The sequence below is a fragment of the Grus americana genome, chromosome 3 (assembly GCF_028858705.1).
Source record: "Grus americana isolate bGruAme1 chromosome 3, bGruAme1.mat, whole genome shotgun sequence".
NCBI classification, from domain to species: domain Eukaryota; kingdom Metazoa; phylum Chordata; class Aves; order Gruiformes; family Gruidae; genus Grus; species Grus americana.
This window is the reverse complement of record NC_072854.1, coordinates 45,595,852-45,613,287: the sequence shown is the minus strand read 5'-3', so window position 1 is coordinate 45,613,287 and position 17,436 is coordinate 45,595,852. Positions and strand designations below refer to the sequence as shown.

The 17,436-nt window shown below is 51.7% G+C and overlaps 1 protein-coding gene across 1 annotated transcript; it reads right to left on the bottom strand.

The window, feature by feature from the left end:
* Positions 1-8,931: 8,931 nt before the first annotated feature.
* On the bottom strand, positions 8,932-16,043 carry PRDM13 (PR/SET domain 13). The gene is made up of 4 exons (XM_054822187.1): positions 15,903-16,043; positions 14,050-14,181; positions 13,831-13,951; positions 8,932-10,400 (listed from the first exon to the last, which is right to left on the bottom strand). The coding sequence occupies exons 1-4, from the start codon at positions 16,041-16,043 to the stop codon at positions 8,932-8,934; spliced, it is 1,863 nt and encodes a 620-aa protein (XP_054678162.1).
* Positions 16,044-17,436: the final 1,393 nt, after the last annotated feature.

The following is a 17,436-nucleotide window of genomic DNA, read 5'->3' as shown; positions in this document are numbered from 1 at the left end:
CCAGCAGTGTCGACACCCAGACTTGGATCAGGAAAACTGCCAGGCTTTTGGGACGCTGTTCACAGAGGCTCTAGTACAAAAGATAAATTAAATTTGTGTAAACTCCTATTACCTCTGCTATACATATTCTTTAGATAAAAGGTACCTTTTAGAATTTACTGTAATTCTGCCACTCAATTCCTTGTTAGTTTTGGCATCTTTCACAAGCGTGATAGATAGAAGCAATTCTGAAAGTCTTGGAAGGGTGCAGAGGAGACATCAGGGAAAGCATGCACACCACAGAAGACTGTGCCAAAACAAATGAGTTTATAAAGATCCCTTTGCTATGTAGTCTATCTGAGCATTGTACATGCCATGTCTTTCACCATATATTCTTCAGACTATAAATAAATCAAATTGACATATATTCACAATCTAGCACCATCTGCTGCGTATATAAGGCAGGCATTTTAAAAGCAAAAAAGGATCTGTTCCTTTTCTTACATCATATATCTTAATCAGTGACATGTATTTCTGGTTTTACGAACGTTTAGCTTGATTTTAACTATAACCAGCATTTGAAAAGAACCTTTTTATGGAAATCCTTCTAACTACGGATTCTCGTTTACTACTAGTTTCTGCACTGCATTAAAATTCATTTTTTTCCAAAATACTAAGCTGAGAACAAGAAGCAGGAAGGTCTAGTTTGAAGTGTGATGATTCAGACCTTTGTGGAAGAGAGGCATATAATCAGAGATAAGAGTTATGTTTTCTACATAAATTCTTCTAATTTAAGATAAACATTGGATTTACTAATTGAAACATCTACATCATCGTATATTGTTTTAATTTGTTAATTATATTTTTCAGATGTTTTATAGGTACCCTTACAACATGTCTTTGTTTTTTTTTATTAGCTATGACAAAAGCATGAGATAGTATTTTCAACAGCTTTAATTCAGGAGCAAAAATTACACATCTCCTTCCTATTTATTATCCAATTTAAAATATATAAATTCCCGAAATTCTAAATGTCTCTTTCTGGAGTTTTTGGAAGATCATGACAAAGCATAGAGGCATATTCTAAAATTAATACTGGCGGCCTTGTTGAGGGATGTTAGTTGTTTAATGTAAATAAGTAGGTTTTAATTAGAATAAATTACTCAGGATTATAACAGAGTGTGATTTGTGCTGTTTGCTTAGCTTTACTTACCATGAGTAGCTAGATTTGCTGAAGCCTTTAGGCTACGATAGAGGTATTTTTCTCAGTAATTTTCCTAGTGGTTTTCCTAACAGCTAGTACAGTACCGTGTTTAGTCTTTTAGTATGGGAAAGTATTTTGATATCACACTAATGTCTCAGTAGTGTTTTTCCAAGCCTGGAACTCTTCAGTTCACCATGTTCCACCAGCAAGGGCAGATGCACAAAGAGTGTAAACCAGAAGATAAGGAGGCTCCAACCTTCGGGGGAAATCTGCGGAAACTGAAAGTCAACAAGATAAGAGCCTGCCTGCCTGGACACAGAAGAAGAATCCAATTAGACGTCAGAAGACCCCAGACCAAAACCCACCAGTGGACTAAAGGACGCGTGGACAGCGCGTCAAGGACGCGTGAGGGGCGGGTGTGTGGGACCCAAGGGTGTAATTGCCCCGGGATTGCTTTGTTCTGGGTCCCTCTCTTTGGAGGCGCCCAGCCCGGACTGATCCTGCTGCTGCACCTTTCAATTAAATTAATTATTTTATAAAATCCGACGTCTGAGACTCTGCTGCGGGAAAACTAGGGTCAAGCCTGAAGAAAGAGGAAGCGTGCCCAAGAATAAGTGTGTCCGTGTGTGCCTCTGTGTGTGTGTGTGTGCGCGCGCACACATGTGACACCATGAATGGCGTGTGAATGCTCGAGCAGCAGCTACTCCTTTAACAGCCTAAAAAAATTAAGCTTAAGCAACTTAGTTGCCCCACATAACACTAAAATTAACTCATGCAGGAACTTCCCTTTATTTCTTCAACAGCTAAGCTGCCTCATTTAACTTGAACACACAATCTGTTATGGAACCACTGAAATAATTTAATATAACAAACTTGTTTATAGTGGCTTAAGTCTCTCACACTACAGCATTGAAAAATTATTTCACTTCCTTCTTCTGCTTTGTCCAAAAGGCATTATTCCTAGCAAGCCGGCTGTCAGCAACACAAAGCGAGGGATGTTAAATTAAGTTTCTGCTTTAAAAACAGAAAGGAAAAAAAAATAAAAATAGACTGCATGGCCACAGGGTGCTGCAAGCCCCAACCAGAATCCTGCCTGAACTCAAACCAGAGGGTGAAGAGGGTCCCCAGACTCCTTTGTTTCAGTCAAAAATGTCTGGTTTGCTTATTTCTACAAGGAGGGGCTCTCTCAACAGATAAAAAGCACAAACTGTAGGCCAACCATCAGTCACATAGCTATTTGGACGCAATTTTTAAGTTGCTGCTTAGCTGCAAACGTGCATTCTCAACAGGATGCTTTAGCCCTGTGCTGTGGCTAGCAGGATCTTTCTTGAAATACCTCTGAAAACCCCAGAGTATCCAGCCTCTTTGATTTTTCAGTAAATATACTAAAAAAATACACTGTCTGCTTTTTTTGATCATTTCTTTTCATGAGCTACTGCATAGTTTATAGTGCTGGAAAATGGAAGAGCGGAAGTTCTACACAGATAAATAGGACGCAGAGCTGAAATGTATTTTTAGTACTCCAATTTTCTGAATAGAGCTAAAAAAATTGCTCATGCTGTAAGAACCAGGCATACACTCTGAAGTTAAAGACAGGCTCCAGCTGCTCTGACTCACCGGCAGGTTTGACAAACTACAAAGGAGTATAAAGACTTCACCTCTGCCCATTCTTCCTAATGTTTTCCCCATGCAACTGTTTACTCATCTGCAATGAGGCTAAAGTGATGCAAACAGCAAAAAAGCAAAGAATTATTCCTTAGCACTCGGAATCTTTGTTTACCGATCTTGCCACGTTTTCTCCATTTCAGATCAGGACTTCAAATTACCTGGTACCGAATCACTCTACTCAGGAGCAAGTGGTCTACAATTTCTAAACAATAATATAAATACAAGCCCTTCCGTTGTCCTTGAAACAGGATAGTACATTCCAAAGCAGAACAGGTAAAAAATTATGAAACATTAAACATCAAAAAACCACACCCTGCTGCAAGTCTACAGAAAAACCTTGTGAACTTTGCTCATAGTTTTCCATAATTTTTCAGAATATCAGCTCTAAACACAGCCAAACATATACCTCAGATGCAGTGATCCATTTCTTCAGCTACATTTTTTTCAGTTGCTAAGAAACTTCTTTCTCCTGTTTCTTGTAAAATACAAGTTTATAACATCCGACATGCTGTAGGGAATCATTCCTCATTGGATTGACTTTGAATATACCTGAAAGCATTTTGTTGCTCCTCGATTTTATCTGCTATGGTCCAATGAACTCCAGTGAGCTTGAACCCGACCTTGACATGTTGCTCTTTACCTTCAGGTGATAATTCAGAAAGTAACTGCTCACAGTCAAGTTTAAAATCATTTTTTTCAGACAGTTTTGAGGAAAACAAAAAGATCAAAACCAATCCTTGACCTTCACCATTCCCTGACCTGAAGCCAAGTGTAGTTAGATTTTCTCCCATCCTCATGTCTCCCTGTCACATATGAGGTTTGAATCCAAGGCTTGCTGCTCACTTCATCAGGTGCAGGTCTGGGGATTCTTTTTTGTGCTGAAAACACAGCTTACAAATACAGCAACTATTTCAAAATGTACTTTCAAGCACATAACTTCTAGTGAAAATAGAAAAGCAGTTCCCTGAAAATATTTTCAGCATGAATGCACCCAAATGAATTCAAAGGCTTTTCTGAATCAATAAATCATTTCTTTGCCACATTAGAGTTGCGGCCGTAGAAAGGAACCCTTAAGAACATGCATGTTTTCATACCTGTAGCAAAGCTTTCTGATCAGATCACATCTGTGTGTGTGTGAATTTAAAATATGAGCTTAATGCAAAAAGCCTTGAAACTATATGCCTTTAAGTATATAGAGCCATTGCCTTGTGCAGAATTGATCAAGTCCTCTCTGAGTATTGTACTAGCAACCAGTCCAAAACTTAAACTCATTTGCGTTACAGCAGACTACATCTATCTCACCTGTATGTCAAAGAACTTGGCAAATTTTAAATCAGTCCCACTAGCTTCCCTGGGAAGAGCAGGTATGCAACACCTTTGCAAAATCAGGTAATTTGATGGGTTGTTTAAAGCTGTAAACTCAAGTCTTGTGTTTAAATCCATTCAACAAGTTTAGAGGAGTAAAACCTAGATCCTTGGTCTGTAAGACCCTGCCCTACTACAGTTTGGTTATTCACAGTGCCATTGATCTCCCATGTGCATCCTCGGACTATGGAAACAACAGTAATTACAGCATTAACTAGTAAGATGTATGGCAGAGTTTCATATCAAAACCAAGATTGGTTGGAAACCAAAATCACCCCAAGATCCTTACAATCTGCTTCTTGGTAATGCTTTGCATCTCCTGCCAGATGCACCCAGACTTCTTGATGCTGTTTCTATGAACAGGCTAATATAGAGCAAGTGAAAAAATCATCAAAACTGTTCCTCATATTAAAAAAATAGGAGGTTACTCAAATCAATTGTTTTTACAAGAATACCTGAGGCTGAGCATGAATTTTTGGAAACTGAAAGACCAGTTTCCAAAATGTTTAGACTAGTTTCTAATAAGGTCCAAAAGTCATCCCAGTGTACATCTTCTTCTTCGCTCTTGACTTCCAGCAAGCAAATAATGCTCTATTCTTCAATCAAAAAATGCAGTTTTTCATTATTCTCTGTTCAACTTTACTCAGAAAATCTGAGTTCTCCCGTAGAAAATAAAATAGGGAAATCTTGCTATTTAATCTCCACGGCCCTTAGCAAACAAACCTCTCAATGAGTAGTACTTAAAGGAGGTAATTTGTCTTCAGCCTCACCACCATTCTTTCTGCCTATGGTTTCCACTTTGAATGGATCAAAACAGTATGTTTTGCTCATCTAGAAAGCTCTTTTTTATTTTTCCTGTAAATGCAGTTAATTATTTTCTATGTAGTATAAAATGCAGAGGACATAGTTGCTTTACTCCAGCTATCAATAATCACAAATTCAGAAACTAAACCCAGTTGTTGTTGGTTTTTTTTTTTTTCCCAGTTGCAAATGGTAGTCACTATGGCAGCCAGCCAGCAGCAATGGTAGACCTAGAGACGCTAAGAACGCAAAATCCAGAGCATATTGTGCCAAGGCTCGGTCTGCAATCAGCTCAGCACGTAACCTATGACCTGCAGGTTTTTCATCTCCTTTCAGACCCAAATTTGCCTCCAGGGAAACCGAAGGACGCAGGAACCGCCATGACTGGCGTGTGACTTAATGACCCCACGAGCTGCAATCCACCAGGCCACAGGCAAACCCGCCGAGCCCACGGGAGGGTGCTCCTCGCCTTTCCCCCGCGACCGCCCCGCCGGGGCCGCCACCCCGCCTCGCTGCGCCCCGCACCGCCCCGGCCCCGCCGGCACCTCGGAGCGGCGGCGCGGATCGCGGGCTGACCAATAGGGGCGCGGGCCGCGGGAGAGCTCAGCCAATCAGCGTCCGCGCCGGCGGTGCTGCGGAAGGGCGCGGGAGCGACCAGCGGCGCCCGGGACCCACCGCCCGCCCGGGACCCGCGGCCGGGCAAAGGGCGAGCCCCGAGCTCCGCCCCGCGCCCGGCTGCGCGGTGCGAGGGGCGTGCCGGAGCCCCGGGGCGGCGGCTGATGATCCGCGCCTGCTTTTCCCCCGAGCTGCTGCTTTCCCTGGCCCTGGCTGCAGCCCGGGCTTCCGACGCTGCCTAAATCACAGAGGTTTCGGGAGAACGTCGTCGCCTCATCCCTGGCCCGAGGGGGACAATAAAACAAAATAAAATAAAATTGAAAAATAAAATTGAAAAATAAAATAAATAAAATAAAATAGCACAAGAAAATAAAAAAATAATAATAATAATCAACCAGCTCTTCTGACGTCAGGACTGCCGCGGCGCATCGTACCGTTGACAGATGGCACTCGAGCGCGGTGGCCCTGCGCAGGAACCGCGCCGTGCTCCCGCCTGCCCAGCCCCGCTGTGCCCGACAGAGCTGTCCGGGTTGGCGGGCAGTGAGGCCGGCAGCCCGGGGCGGCGGGCAGCGCCGGCGGAAGAGCTCCGTCGGGCTTGTGCAGCGGCCGCAACCGCACCGGTGCGCATCCCAGAGGGGTCACCGGAGCTCGCCCTCTGCCCCCGCACAAGGACCCGGTGGGCTCGGTGCTGGTGTGCGCATCTCCGCTAGGGACGTCGCAGGGATGAGGCCCTAAAAATGAAATGTGGAAGAATTTGTCCCTGTATCTCCCCCTGTACTTTGTATTTCGATGTAGCCGCTGCATAGCGGTGCAAGGAAAAAAAAAAAAAAAAAAGGCAAAACATGGGGGGGTTTGTTTGGGTGGGTTTTTTTTGTTCTCGACTTTGGTTGTTTGCGGTTGGTTCTATTTAGTTCTGTTTGTGTTTTGTTTGTCAATTCAAAGACTACATTAGATTTTAGATACACAGACCGTTAATTCATACAAGTTGACTGCCCGGAGTACCTTTTTTTTAAAAAAAAAAAAAAAAAAAGTAGGCCAAGTGTTACGATTTGATGGGACACTTCTATAAAACACACAAACTCCACTGACATATAAATAATTGCGGGATACAGGTTTTTTATTCCACCCTTTGCCACGATCTCGTAGCGTACAGGAGGCATCTCTCCCCGGCAGCAGCTCCGTGGACGGTGCCGTCCTCTGAGAAGGCAACAGATACATGTTGAAATAAAAAAAACTGGCTGGCTAAATTTCAGGTCCCGCTGCCGGTGCTATAAATGACAATAGGATTGTCGACTCCACCGAAGATGAACGAGATCCCACTCTCCACAAGAGAGATCTTTTCCATTTACTTTCATGACAGGAGCACAACTTGTGTCCTGGGATAAAAGCAAATCGAGTACGTGGGTATTTAGTGTATTTAGTGCAGTAGGGGAAAAAAAAAAAAAAAAAACCACAATTCATAAACCCACCAAAAAGAACCCCCCAAATCCTAAGTCCTACAGCTTTTGAATCTAAATCAAGCCTTTAAAGGAAATCCAAGCCTGACATTTGAATTGCCATTTCCTGTTACTGTCAAGCACGTTTAGCCTTATGTGAGCAAAAGGAGGATCACTTTTGTATCTGAAATTCTTTCAGTTTTGTATTTGAGATTCTTTCAGATGCTGAAAGTAATTTGTTCGTATTTTACATTGCGTCATCTACACCCTGGACTGAAATAGGGCCCGATCCTGGAAACTCACAGCCTTCTGACTATCCGCATCAATCGAAAAGATTTACCATCTGCTTGAGAGCTGTGAGCTAGGCAAAATCAAAAAGCGGGGCTCCCTTCTGTCTCCTCCACCTGCCCGAATGCAAGGTCCCCCCGAAAGCACCAGCTCGGACATCAGTGGGCAAAGCCGCACAGCTAGCAGGTCGCTACCGGCAGCCTTGCATCATTTCGCGGAGTGACCTGCAGGTTTTTCCAGGGGAAACAGATATTTTTCTGACGGTCTTTTTTAAGTTGAACGCGTTTCAGGGTTTCATACCGACAGTATAAGGATTGTTCCCTCAGATAAACGTAACAACAATTCTAAAGAGGAGTGTTCGCAGAAGGGGCACGTATGTCAGAACACAAACAGATAAAGCAAACTAATAATGCGCTGCCTTTAATATCTTCGCGCTGGTCATGTGCAAAAAAAATGTTTTCAAAAAGTTGTAAGCATAGGGAAGAACGGATTGGAATTTGTTTGGGGATTGCTGGTTTGCTTTGCCGAGTGAGAGAAGGAAAATAGCCGAAATATTCAGGGACAAATTAGAGCTTGGTCCAAAGACGCTGAATACAGCGGGATCTGGGCCGAACTCCCGATCATCAGAAGCGTTATGGAGAAAAACAAGATCCTGCTGACAGCACTTCAGTGAACAGCTAGACAAACGGTAGTTTGTCAGTAACTTTATTTTTTTTTAAAAAATCGCATGACAAACTGGAACCAAGACCAAAATACGGTATCCACTGTACATCATTCATTAGAAAACAAACATACACCACATTTGTATTCTACCAAACAGAGAATGTATTTCCTTTAAAATTATATAGTGCGTGCTTTTAGATTCATGCTTTTCAATATTTATTTTACATTTGTTACTCAAATATTATCTGTTATAAATAATTGCAACTTGATCAAATGGTGCACCTGTTATCATATACGAACCTCTTCAGTGCTGCAAGTGTGGCTTTTTGTTGCCTTTTTTTCTTTCTTTTCCCAAAAGCTGTTGGTATTGCTTTATTAGGACCCGAGAAAGCACATCTGAGGTGTCAAATAAAGTGTACAGATGCCAGAGGCGCTTGCAGACCCGGGACTGCTGCTGAGCCCCACGGCTCGGACCGCTGGAACAAGTGACGGGAGAGCACATAGAAAAAAATCGTTTCTAAAAGGCACAATTTCCTTGACACAAAGGTACAATAAAAATATATGGCCACTGAAATACGGGCGCCTATGAGGAAGCGGTGCCTGTCCGATGGGATCCCGGGCCTGCCAGGGTTTCGCCTACACCCACACACCTCCCCCGCCCCGGCCCTCTCCCGGCACCACGGCTGCAACTCTGGAGGCGCCCGGCGGCGATGCCGCGGCGGGAGCCCGGGGACGCCCGCGACGAGCTCGTACTCCTGACCACCCCTCCGCCAGCGGGGGCCTGCCAGCCCGCGCTCCTCCACGACACGGCCTCCCGTGGGACCGCCCCGGGAGGCCGGGAGCTCAGAGTAAGTGGTAGGGGGGACTGCAGCGCGCCCCCCGCCCCCCGCCCCGCCCCGGCCGGCTCCTGCATCACTGCTCGCGGTTCCTGCTGCCGCTCTCCGGGTCGCTCTGGTCGTCGGTGAAGCAGACGTCCACGTCGCTCTCGTTGTCAGTCTTTTGCTCCTGCTCGGGGTGCGCGTAGCCAGAGTCACTCTTGTCCTCGGCCGCCTTGCCGAGGCTCTGCCCCGGGTGCCGGGACTTGACGTGCCGCTCCAGGTCGCGGCGCCGCACCAGCACCTTGCCGCAGTACTCGCAGCGGTAGGGCGTGTTGCCCTCGGCGTGCAGGCGGATGTGCTTGTTGAGGTTGCTGGGGTCCCCGAAGGGCCGCAGGCAGACCTTGCACTTGAGCGGCTTGTAGCCGGTGTGAGTCCGCATGTGGATCTTCAGCCCGTACTTGCGGGAGTACAGCTTCCCGCAGTAGAGGCACAGGTGACCGGTCTTGGGCTTCCCGCCGGCCGCACCCGCCGACCCCGCCGGCAGCGCCTCCAGCCGCCCGCGGCCCTTCTCGGCCGCCAGCTCCGAGAGCTGCTGCGTGTGCATGGCGATCTCCCGGTCGATGCTGGCCAGAGAGCCCAGCTCGGCGGCGTGCAGCCCCGCCGCAGGCCCCCCGAAGTACGACATCGTCTCGGGGTACTTGAGGAGGCCGCCGAGGTGCAGCTTCAGCGGGTAGTAGGGCGCGGCGCCGTAGAGCAGCTCCCCGTTGTAGACGGTGAGCGGCATCACCGGCAGCCCGCACTCCCCCGCGTACGCCTTCAGCCCCTCGAAGGGCGGCAGCGCGAAGCGCTCCAGCGCGCCGCCGGGCAGCGGCGGGTAGCGGGCGGGCGGCAGCGCGGCGGCGGGCAGACCCCGTTCCACCTGCCGGAAGGCCGAGGCCTCCTCCAGGGGCGAGAGCAGCGGGAAGGCGCGCAGTCCGCCGCCGCACGCCAGCCCCGCCGCCGCTGCCGCCGCCGGGGGGGCGGCCTCGCCCGGCAGCGCCCCGCACTTGGGCGGCGCCTCGGCGGAGGCGCGTCCCGCCTTCAGCCCCCCCAGCAGCTTGGAGAAGCCGAGGGCGGCAGCCCCCCGCGCCTCCTCCCGCAGCGGCCCGGCGGGGCGGAAGGCCGAACGCGCCCCGGGACAGAGCGCCAGCCCGTTGCCGCCCGCCGGCCCCAGCAGCGGCCCCGGCCCGCGGGCGGCCCCCACGCTCATGTCCAGGGCGCGCTCCTGCTCCTCCTTGCCCGCCGCCCGCTTGGGCAGTCCCGGCTTGGCGAGCGGCGGGGAGGCGGCGGCGGCCTCTCGCTTGACGGCCTCCCGCGGGCCGCAGCCGGGGGGCGGGTGGCCACGCAGCGAGGCGGCCGGCGGCTCCTTGGGAGGGAGGCCGAAGGCGGCGGCGGGCCGGCCGTGGTCGTGGTGGAGGAAGGGCCGGCCGTGGCTCAGCGCGCAGTGGAAGTGGACGTGGGCCTTGAGGCTGTTGGGGTACTTGAAGGTCCTCCAGCAGTACCAGCAGATGTACCGCTCCTCCCCTGCGGAGGCAAGCGGAGGGGCCCGTCAGGGGCGGCCGCGCATCCCCGCACATCCCCGCGCCTCCCCGCGCCCCCGCTGCCCCGGCCCGCCCCCGCCGTGCCGCGGTGCGGGTGCTGTGCGGTCCGGGCTGCGCTCCCCGGTCGGAGCGCCGTGGCGCCGGGGGGGAGCAGCTGCTGCCGCGAGTCGTCTGTCGGTGGGCCCATCTGTTGGAGTTTGCAGAGGAGGTAGCGTATGTCAGGGAGTCGGCTGCACCGAACAAAGGCCAATCTAATGATCGTGAGCCCCTCATTACGCGGCGAGACAATATCCGATATGTATGGGCCATATGTAATCATTCCCTTTCAGAGGACAATGCCCTTTGTGCCCCGTCCCCTAAACATTTCGGCTTCTCTCAAGCGGAACAGACCTTGGTGGCCGCGACTGTGGTGACTGCCCGGCACCGCGGAGGCACGGGCTTCGCTTTCCCCCTCCCGGCCCTTCTTGCCAGCAGTGTCCTCCCACGGACGAGCCTCTCCCCAGCCCCGACAGTGAAACGATGCCTCTGCGGGCAACCTTTCTGGATGTCTTTATCTTAACTTCATCTTTCCTTTTTCTTCCTTCCTTCCTTCCTCCCTTCCTCCCTTCCTCCCTTCCTCTCTCTTCCTTTCTTTCTCTCTTTCTCTTTCTCTCTCCCTCTCTCTCTCTCTCCTTCCTTCCTTCCCTCCTTCCTTCTCTTTCTTTCCCCTTTCCCTTTCCCTTTCCCTTTCCCTTTCCCTTGTCTCCTCTCCTTTCTTCTCTCTCTTTTTTTGTCTGTATGTATCCATATCTCTCTCACACGTTCATCCCAGTCCCTACAACACACTGATAAGACGTTTCAGAAGCCCCCGGACCTCCCCCGAGCTGCCCACCGTGCCCGTCCCCAGCTGACCCTCACTCCGACACGCCACAGGTGAGGCCAAGTGCCACACCGAAACGAGAGGCCGCTCGAGGCCTGGGGACAGCTCCTAACGTTTCGGGGGAGTTCCTTAGGGGGATGGGGGATGAGGTGAGGCACAAGCGACCGGGGATAGGGGAGGCTTCGGCCGTGCGCTGCGCTCCGCGGCAGCCGGGGCACCCGTGGCATGGCGGGTCACCGAGGCGGGCACGCTGGCCTCAAACAGCCTCCCGAGAGGGCTTTTAATGCAGCGTTTGGGTCGGGGATCAGCCGGTGGCAGTCGGTGCACCCAGGGCTGGTGCGAATGAAACGCGAAGTCTTCACTTTCCGTGGGAAACGGGCGCGAACTCGCGTGGAAAGATCCAGCGCTGGTGCCTGTGTCTCGTCGCCCGTGTCCCTGCCGCCGTGCGCAGCCCTTCCTCGCTTGCCGTGGAGCGGCGGTCCCAGGCTGTGCAGCGATACGAAGTCGACGGACGTGGTTTTTCGCCCCGTCGAGGAGCGAGGGAGGTGGGAGCGCGTCTGCCCGGCCGCGGGTGGGGCAGCAGCCGCGGGAGGCGGAACCACGGCCGCGATCCCACCGACTGAAAACGGGTAAAGGAGCGGTACGGACCGAAAGGCATGCGGCCACACGCGTCCGTGGGCTCTCTCCTGTTGCCTTCATTTGCCTTTGCGGGTGTTCCCAGCGGCGCGGTTCGGCCCTGGTTGCTCTCGGCAAAAGCGTGGCGGGATCGGAGGGACCGGCTGCCTCCCGAGAGCCACGGAGCCCGGCCCGGCGCTTTGCCCGGGTCAGCCCCAGCCCAGCAACGATCGGTCAGGTTAAAAAAAAATTATATATATATAATATATATAAAAATATGTATATAAAATTAAAAAAAAAGAAACGAAAAGCATCCCTTTCTCATCACGATAAACCCAAATAAATGGGGTCAAACGCAGAAGATTTCCGAAGTTTTAGTTTGCTTTAAAAAAAAAAAAAAACCAAAAACCAAACCTCTCTGAATTTCTTCCGCCCTGGGTTGCTTGTCGGGTTTTGGGGGTTTTTTTTGTTTTGTTCTTTTTCATCGTACTATCCTTAAAAGAAGAGCGCTTCAGCATTTTGATGCACCTATTCTGAGTCCGTATTAATTAGTCTGGAAACTGTGGGGCCGGAGACACAGCAGATCCGCGGGGTCAGTCTACAACTAAGCCTCGCTTCGACGGGACGAGGAAGATGCCACACGCTGGGTGCCTCTCGCAGATCTGAGCTTTGTTCCCTTTACTTCCTTCGAGCAGCACCGGTACCCATCCACAGGCAGGCGCTGCTGGCGGGGGGGGGGCGGGTGGGGACAGAACCCATCACCGTGTCCTTCCTGCAGCCGAATCTTCGCCAGAGCCCGGTCTTTTAGAGCAAGTGACCCTCCGCAGAGCCATGGCCTCACTGTGCTTGGGGTGGGGGAACAGAGACGCGACCAAGAGTTTCTTTTCCGGGTACAGTTTTAGTACAAGGAGGGATTTGGGACGTGAGCAGCCAGCGCCCGGCGTTTCGGCAATCATCCCTCCACGCCGGATCCTGATTACCCTGCGGAGTAGCCAGCCTTGGGGGGTGGGGAGGGCTCAGCCCCTTGCAGGATCGTGCCCTTGCTCGCTTCTCAGGGACACCGTCAGGCTGAAGGAACTTCTGCGTAGGGCAGGAGCAGGTGGGGTTCCCCTGGCCACCAGCTGAGCGGGCGAGTGCCCGAGGTGAGCGAGTGCCCGCAGGTCGCGCCTAGCCGCCGCCGCCCCGGGGAGCGCCGGGACCCGATCTCCGCCGGCCGGGATCAGCGGGAGGGCGTCCCCGCCACCGGAGCAGCCCGATGGGTGAACACCGAGGGGTTTCATCTTCTTTTCCCCCGTTTAATGCGCTGCCACCTTATCATTTTTGTTAACATCGGTGTAATTCCAGCTAAGAATCAGCTTGCAGATTGAAACAAGCCGTCCCAGACGGGTATCTTCCCCTTCCCGATATCCTCGGATATCCTTATCCGACTGTGATTTCACGCCGACTTAATTTTTTACCTAACGCATCCTAATTTACAGGGACTGCCTAGTACTCGTTTGTGAATCTGCCCACAAGATAACCTGGTAAGAGGCTCTGAAGGTCTGACAGAGGAACACGCAACGTGAAAACGATGTTTTGAAAACCTACCGAGCCAAATTACTGTCTCGCATAACAACACTAGCGTTGTTTCATAGAAATCCCATTTGCCTATCAAAAGATCATTAAATTGTGCCGATGACGGAACGACTCGAGGGGCCTTTCCATACGCTACCGAGTTAATAGATCACCCTTTAAATATAAGCAGATGGAGTCTTAGTTTAAAGGGTGGAGGGTTAAAAGTCACTGCAGCTGTGCTGGCATTAATTTTTCCGAGGGCGCGGATTTGAAGGGCCCACATTTGCCTACCGCAGTTTGAGCTCCCGTCAAAGGTGTCGATTAAAGAGGATTTGTTTTGTTTCATTTAATTTGGTTGCTCTGAAATGAATGCCCGCATCTGTACCTTTCTCGTCGTGCGTCGGTGTGGCCGTGACGGGGATGTCAAACCACTGCGCCAGGGGGTTGGAGTACCACACGGTGAGCTCCTCTCCCGGCTGGACATCTCGCAGCGCCCGGTAGAAAATCTGGGAGGGGGAGAAAGGAAACTTCTTCAGGAGGCTTGAGAGGGGATGCAGGTAGCAAAGAGCTGTGTCAGGCCGGCCCGGAGCCGCGAGTGGGGTACCTGTCCTCCTGGCAGATCCGCAACAGCCTCCAGCGTCTGCTCTTGGGAGTTTCGGGCAGCCCGGATTAACCCTATCCACTCCAGAGCTGAGCTCCCAGCTTCATCCACTAATTCCCCTCTCACCATCCGCACCTGGAAGACAGACGGCACGGCTGTCACTTCCACGCGAGATGAAACAGAAAGAAAGCAAAAAGCTTACCCGTCCCCCTGCCTGTCTGCCTGCTCTGCCTCGCCCGGCGAGCCTGCTTTCACACACCGAGCAGGTGTCTGGGCATCGCAGCTCGGAAGCAGCGGCGACAGCGTCTCGTTTCGCCACCTGTTTGACTCTTCCATCCTCACCCACCTTTTTCGACTCGCAGGCGCCTTGGGAGAGCTGTGCTGGCCCGGAGGGAGACGCTGCCCTGCGGGGGTAAGGACGGAAGAGCCCTGGCCCGTCGGGGACCTGCAGCGCTAGGAAGGGAAAAGGGATTTTTCCCTTGGGTCGCACTGGCCCAAATGCACCTTGCGCAGTCTCAGATGCCGCATTTAGCTTAAGGCTATATTAAATGCCTAGGTAAGATGTGATTTTTTGGAAGGGTTTGTGCAGCCTCTGAGTCTGTGCAAAACAATTGCGACACACACGACTTGTCGGGAAACGGGGAAAGGACAAGGGGAGAGGATTCTGGTTAGCTACAAAGTCTCTGTAGCCCCATACTTCATAATCTGTTTGCCCATACAAAGAGAAAATTAAGTGCCCGTTCCCTGAATGACCGTGCAATAAAAGTCATCGAAACAAAGCAGTCTAAAGCGAGAAACCAAGGGAGCCAGATGAGAAATAAATTTGAGTGGGCTGGCAGAGCGTTTAAAAACAATTAAAGGGCATTAAAAATCCGAGCGGAACGCGTGAGCCGCGGTTGCCCGGGGGGTGGAAGGAGGGCTCTCATCCGCAGCCCCCTGAAGAGCCTGATGGACGGGGCGAGTACCCCTTCACCGCCTCTTCCTCGCTCCTTCCCAGCTCGGACATCGACTGACCCCGGAGCCAGTAGCCGTCACCTCCTCCCGCCCGCTCCGGCCGTGCGGGTTGTTTGCGGCTCCGGGGCTAGGAGCTGGTTTGCGAGGAGGCCGAGCTGTGCTCCGCCGGGCGCTGGGCTGACCCGACACCTGCGACACGCACCCCGCCGCCGCCCCCGGGGGAGCCCCGGCCCCCTCACCCAGCGCTCCCCTCCGGCCCCAACCAAAGGACCCGCTGTACCCGCGGCCGAGGAAAGGGATGGGGGGACACAAACACAGCCAAACGCAGAAATAACTCTCCTTCTTCTGCGTCTCCCCCCTGCTCCTTCCCCGGACAAAACCCGGGGGTTGTGAAAGCCGCATGCCCCCGTCTCGCCGGGGCTCCAAGGGCGAGGAGCCAGCCGTTGCACGTCCTGGCCTTACCGGGGAACGGGCAATGCCCGAGTAAGCGGAGCCCCGCGGGGCGGGGGCCAGGCGGAGGGACTAGCGCCCTCCGGCACCGGGCACCGGGCACGGGGCTGCGGCGGCGCTTTCAGCACGTCTATGTCCAAGGCGGGGACGCGTCCGCTCCTCCGAGAGAGCCCCGGGGTCCCCTGGCCTCGCCGCGGAGGCCGGCCGGGCTAGCGGGGCCCCGGCGCTGGGGAGGAGAGGGAGAGGGGACCGGCGGGCAGGCTCTCCTGGCAAAGCCGCGAGGAGACATCTGGGGACGCTCTGGAAACGCTTCCCTTTCCTTTCCTGGCTCGCTCTAAGAAGGGAGGATCGAAGAGAGAGGGAGGAAGAGCAGGCTCTTCTCCCAAGTCGGCTTCCCCCGAGTCAACGAAAGAGCGAGGTCCAGCGGTGCAGGAGAGACCGTAGGAAAATACCTTTTTTTTGGGTCCTGGCTCCCTGCGGTCTGACAGGTACTTGCCCAGTTTGAAGATGCCCGGCACAGGACCCAGCCGCAGCCCAGCCGGGATGCAGCTCTCTGCGCTCACGCTGATGGCCGGAGCCCTGCTGGTTTGCATCGCTGCCTCTGGGTGTGAGCGCTCGGGAACCCCAACTACTTAAGGGGGCCGGAGTGACAGCGGCAGGCAGCGGGGAGGATGAGCACAGGCGTATCTCCGCCCGCAGAGTGACGCGGCGCGGTGTGGACGCCGGCTTTTCAACGGGAGCAGGAGGGGTACCCCTTGGCAGGGGGATGCTCTGGGGCGCAGAGTTTGGTGAGAGAGTTTGGCTCCTCGAGCAGCTGCGGAGTCCCATCCAAGAGGGTCACATGGAGCCTTTCCCTAACCCTCCTGCATAATCAGGCGGAGTGAATGGCTGGCAGACAATGGGCCAGGCGACCTTCCCATTCCTAAAAATCCAATTTGTCAAGGGCAAAGAAAAGGCGCTGGTGAATCAAAGGTCTGGAGGGACCATTAATCCTCAGCATGGGGTATTGTCCCCGAGACAGTTACGATATTTTAAGTGACAAATCCACTGTATAATTTCTCCATAAATTTTACTTCCTTTTATTGTTCCTCGACAAACCAGTTTTGGAAAATAAGTGACTATTTTAAGTCTACTTGGCTGAGCCTTTTGAGGTTTAATATACTTCAAAGATTTTTAATTCTCTCCCCTTGGCTTTATTGTAAAGGAGATTAAACAAAGAGATGGGGAATGTTTTGAGGACTTGTTAACTTCTATTGATTCCCGGCGTGTGCCATACAGAAATTGGGCAGGTACTTGATGGGAAAACACCAGAAAATACCTACACTTTTTTTTCTTTCTTTTTTTTTTTTTTTAAGAACGACCATATTACCATTTCAGTGGCTTGATTTCAGGCCAGTAATCTCTTCAGAAGAGCTTTGATCCTTAAGGAGGGTGAATAGCACAAAATATCAGCCGCCGCAGCCCCTGTAAAACACAAATCGCTGCATCTGCGAGCGCTGGGGAAGCTGTGTCTGTAGTTCGTGCCATTAAGAAATAGAGACAGGAGGAAATAGAGACATACAGCCACCAGGAAACAGGGAGGCACGGCCAGCAGATAACACAGATGTCTAGCGAACAGCGTGCAGCTGGATTCCTCGTTTAATACATCCACAGGTTCCTCTCCCACACGCAAAATCTCTTTCACCGAGACTGCTTTCGGAGGTGGAACCTGCAAAAAGCGACTGTAAATAAAGCGAGAACGAAGAGATTCGAGCAGAGTGCATCTACGTCCCTCCTCTTCGCATAAATATTTCAATTAAGATACAACTAGGCGCTAGGATTAAGTCAGTTTATAATTCGGGCTGGGTAAATATCCCAAGAATTTTCCAGGAGTTGAAAAACAAAGGTGTGCGACTTTTTTCTTACTCACATGCAACAGTCCAGATATGCCTGTCAGACCTAAGAGTACAGTAACAAATTCACTTTTCCATTTTCGCTTTTATAATC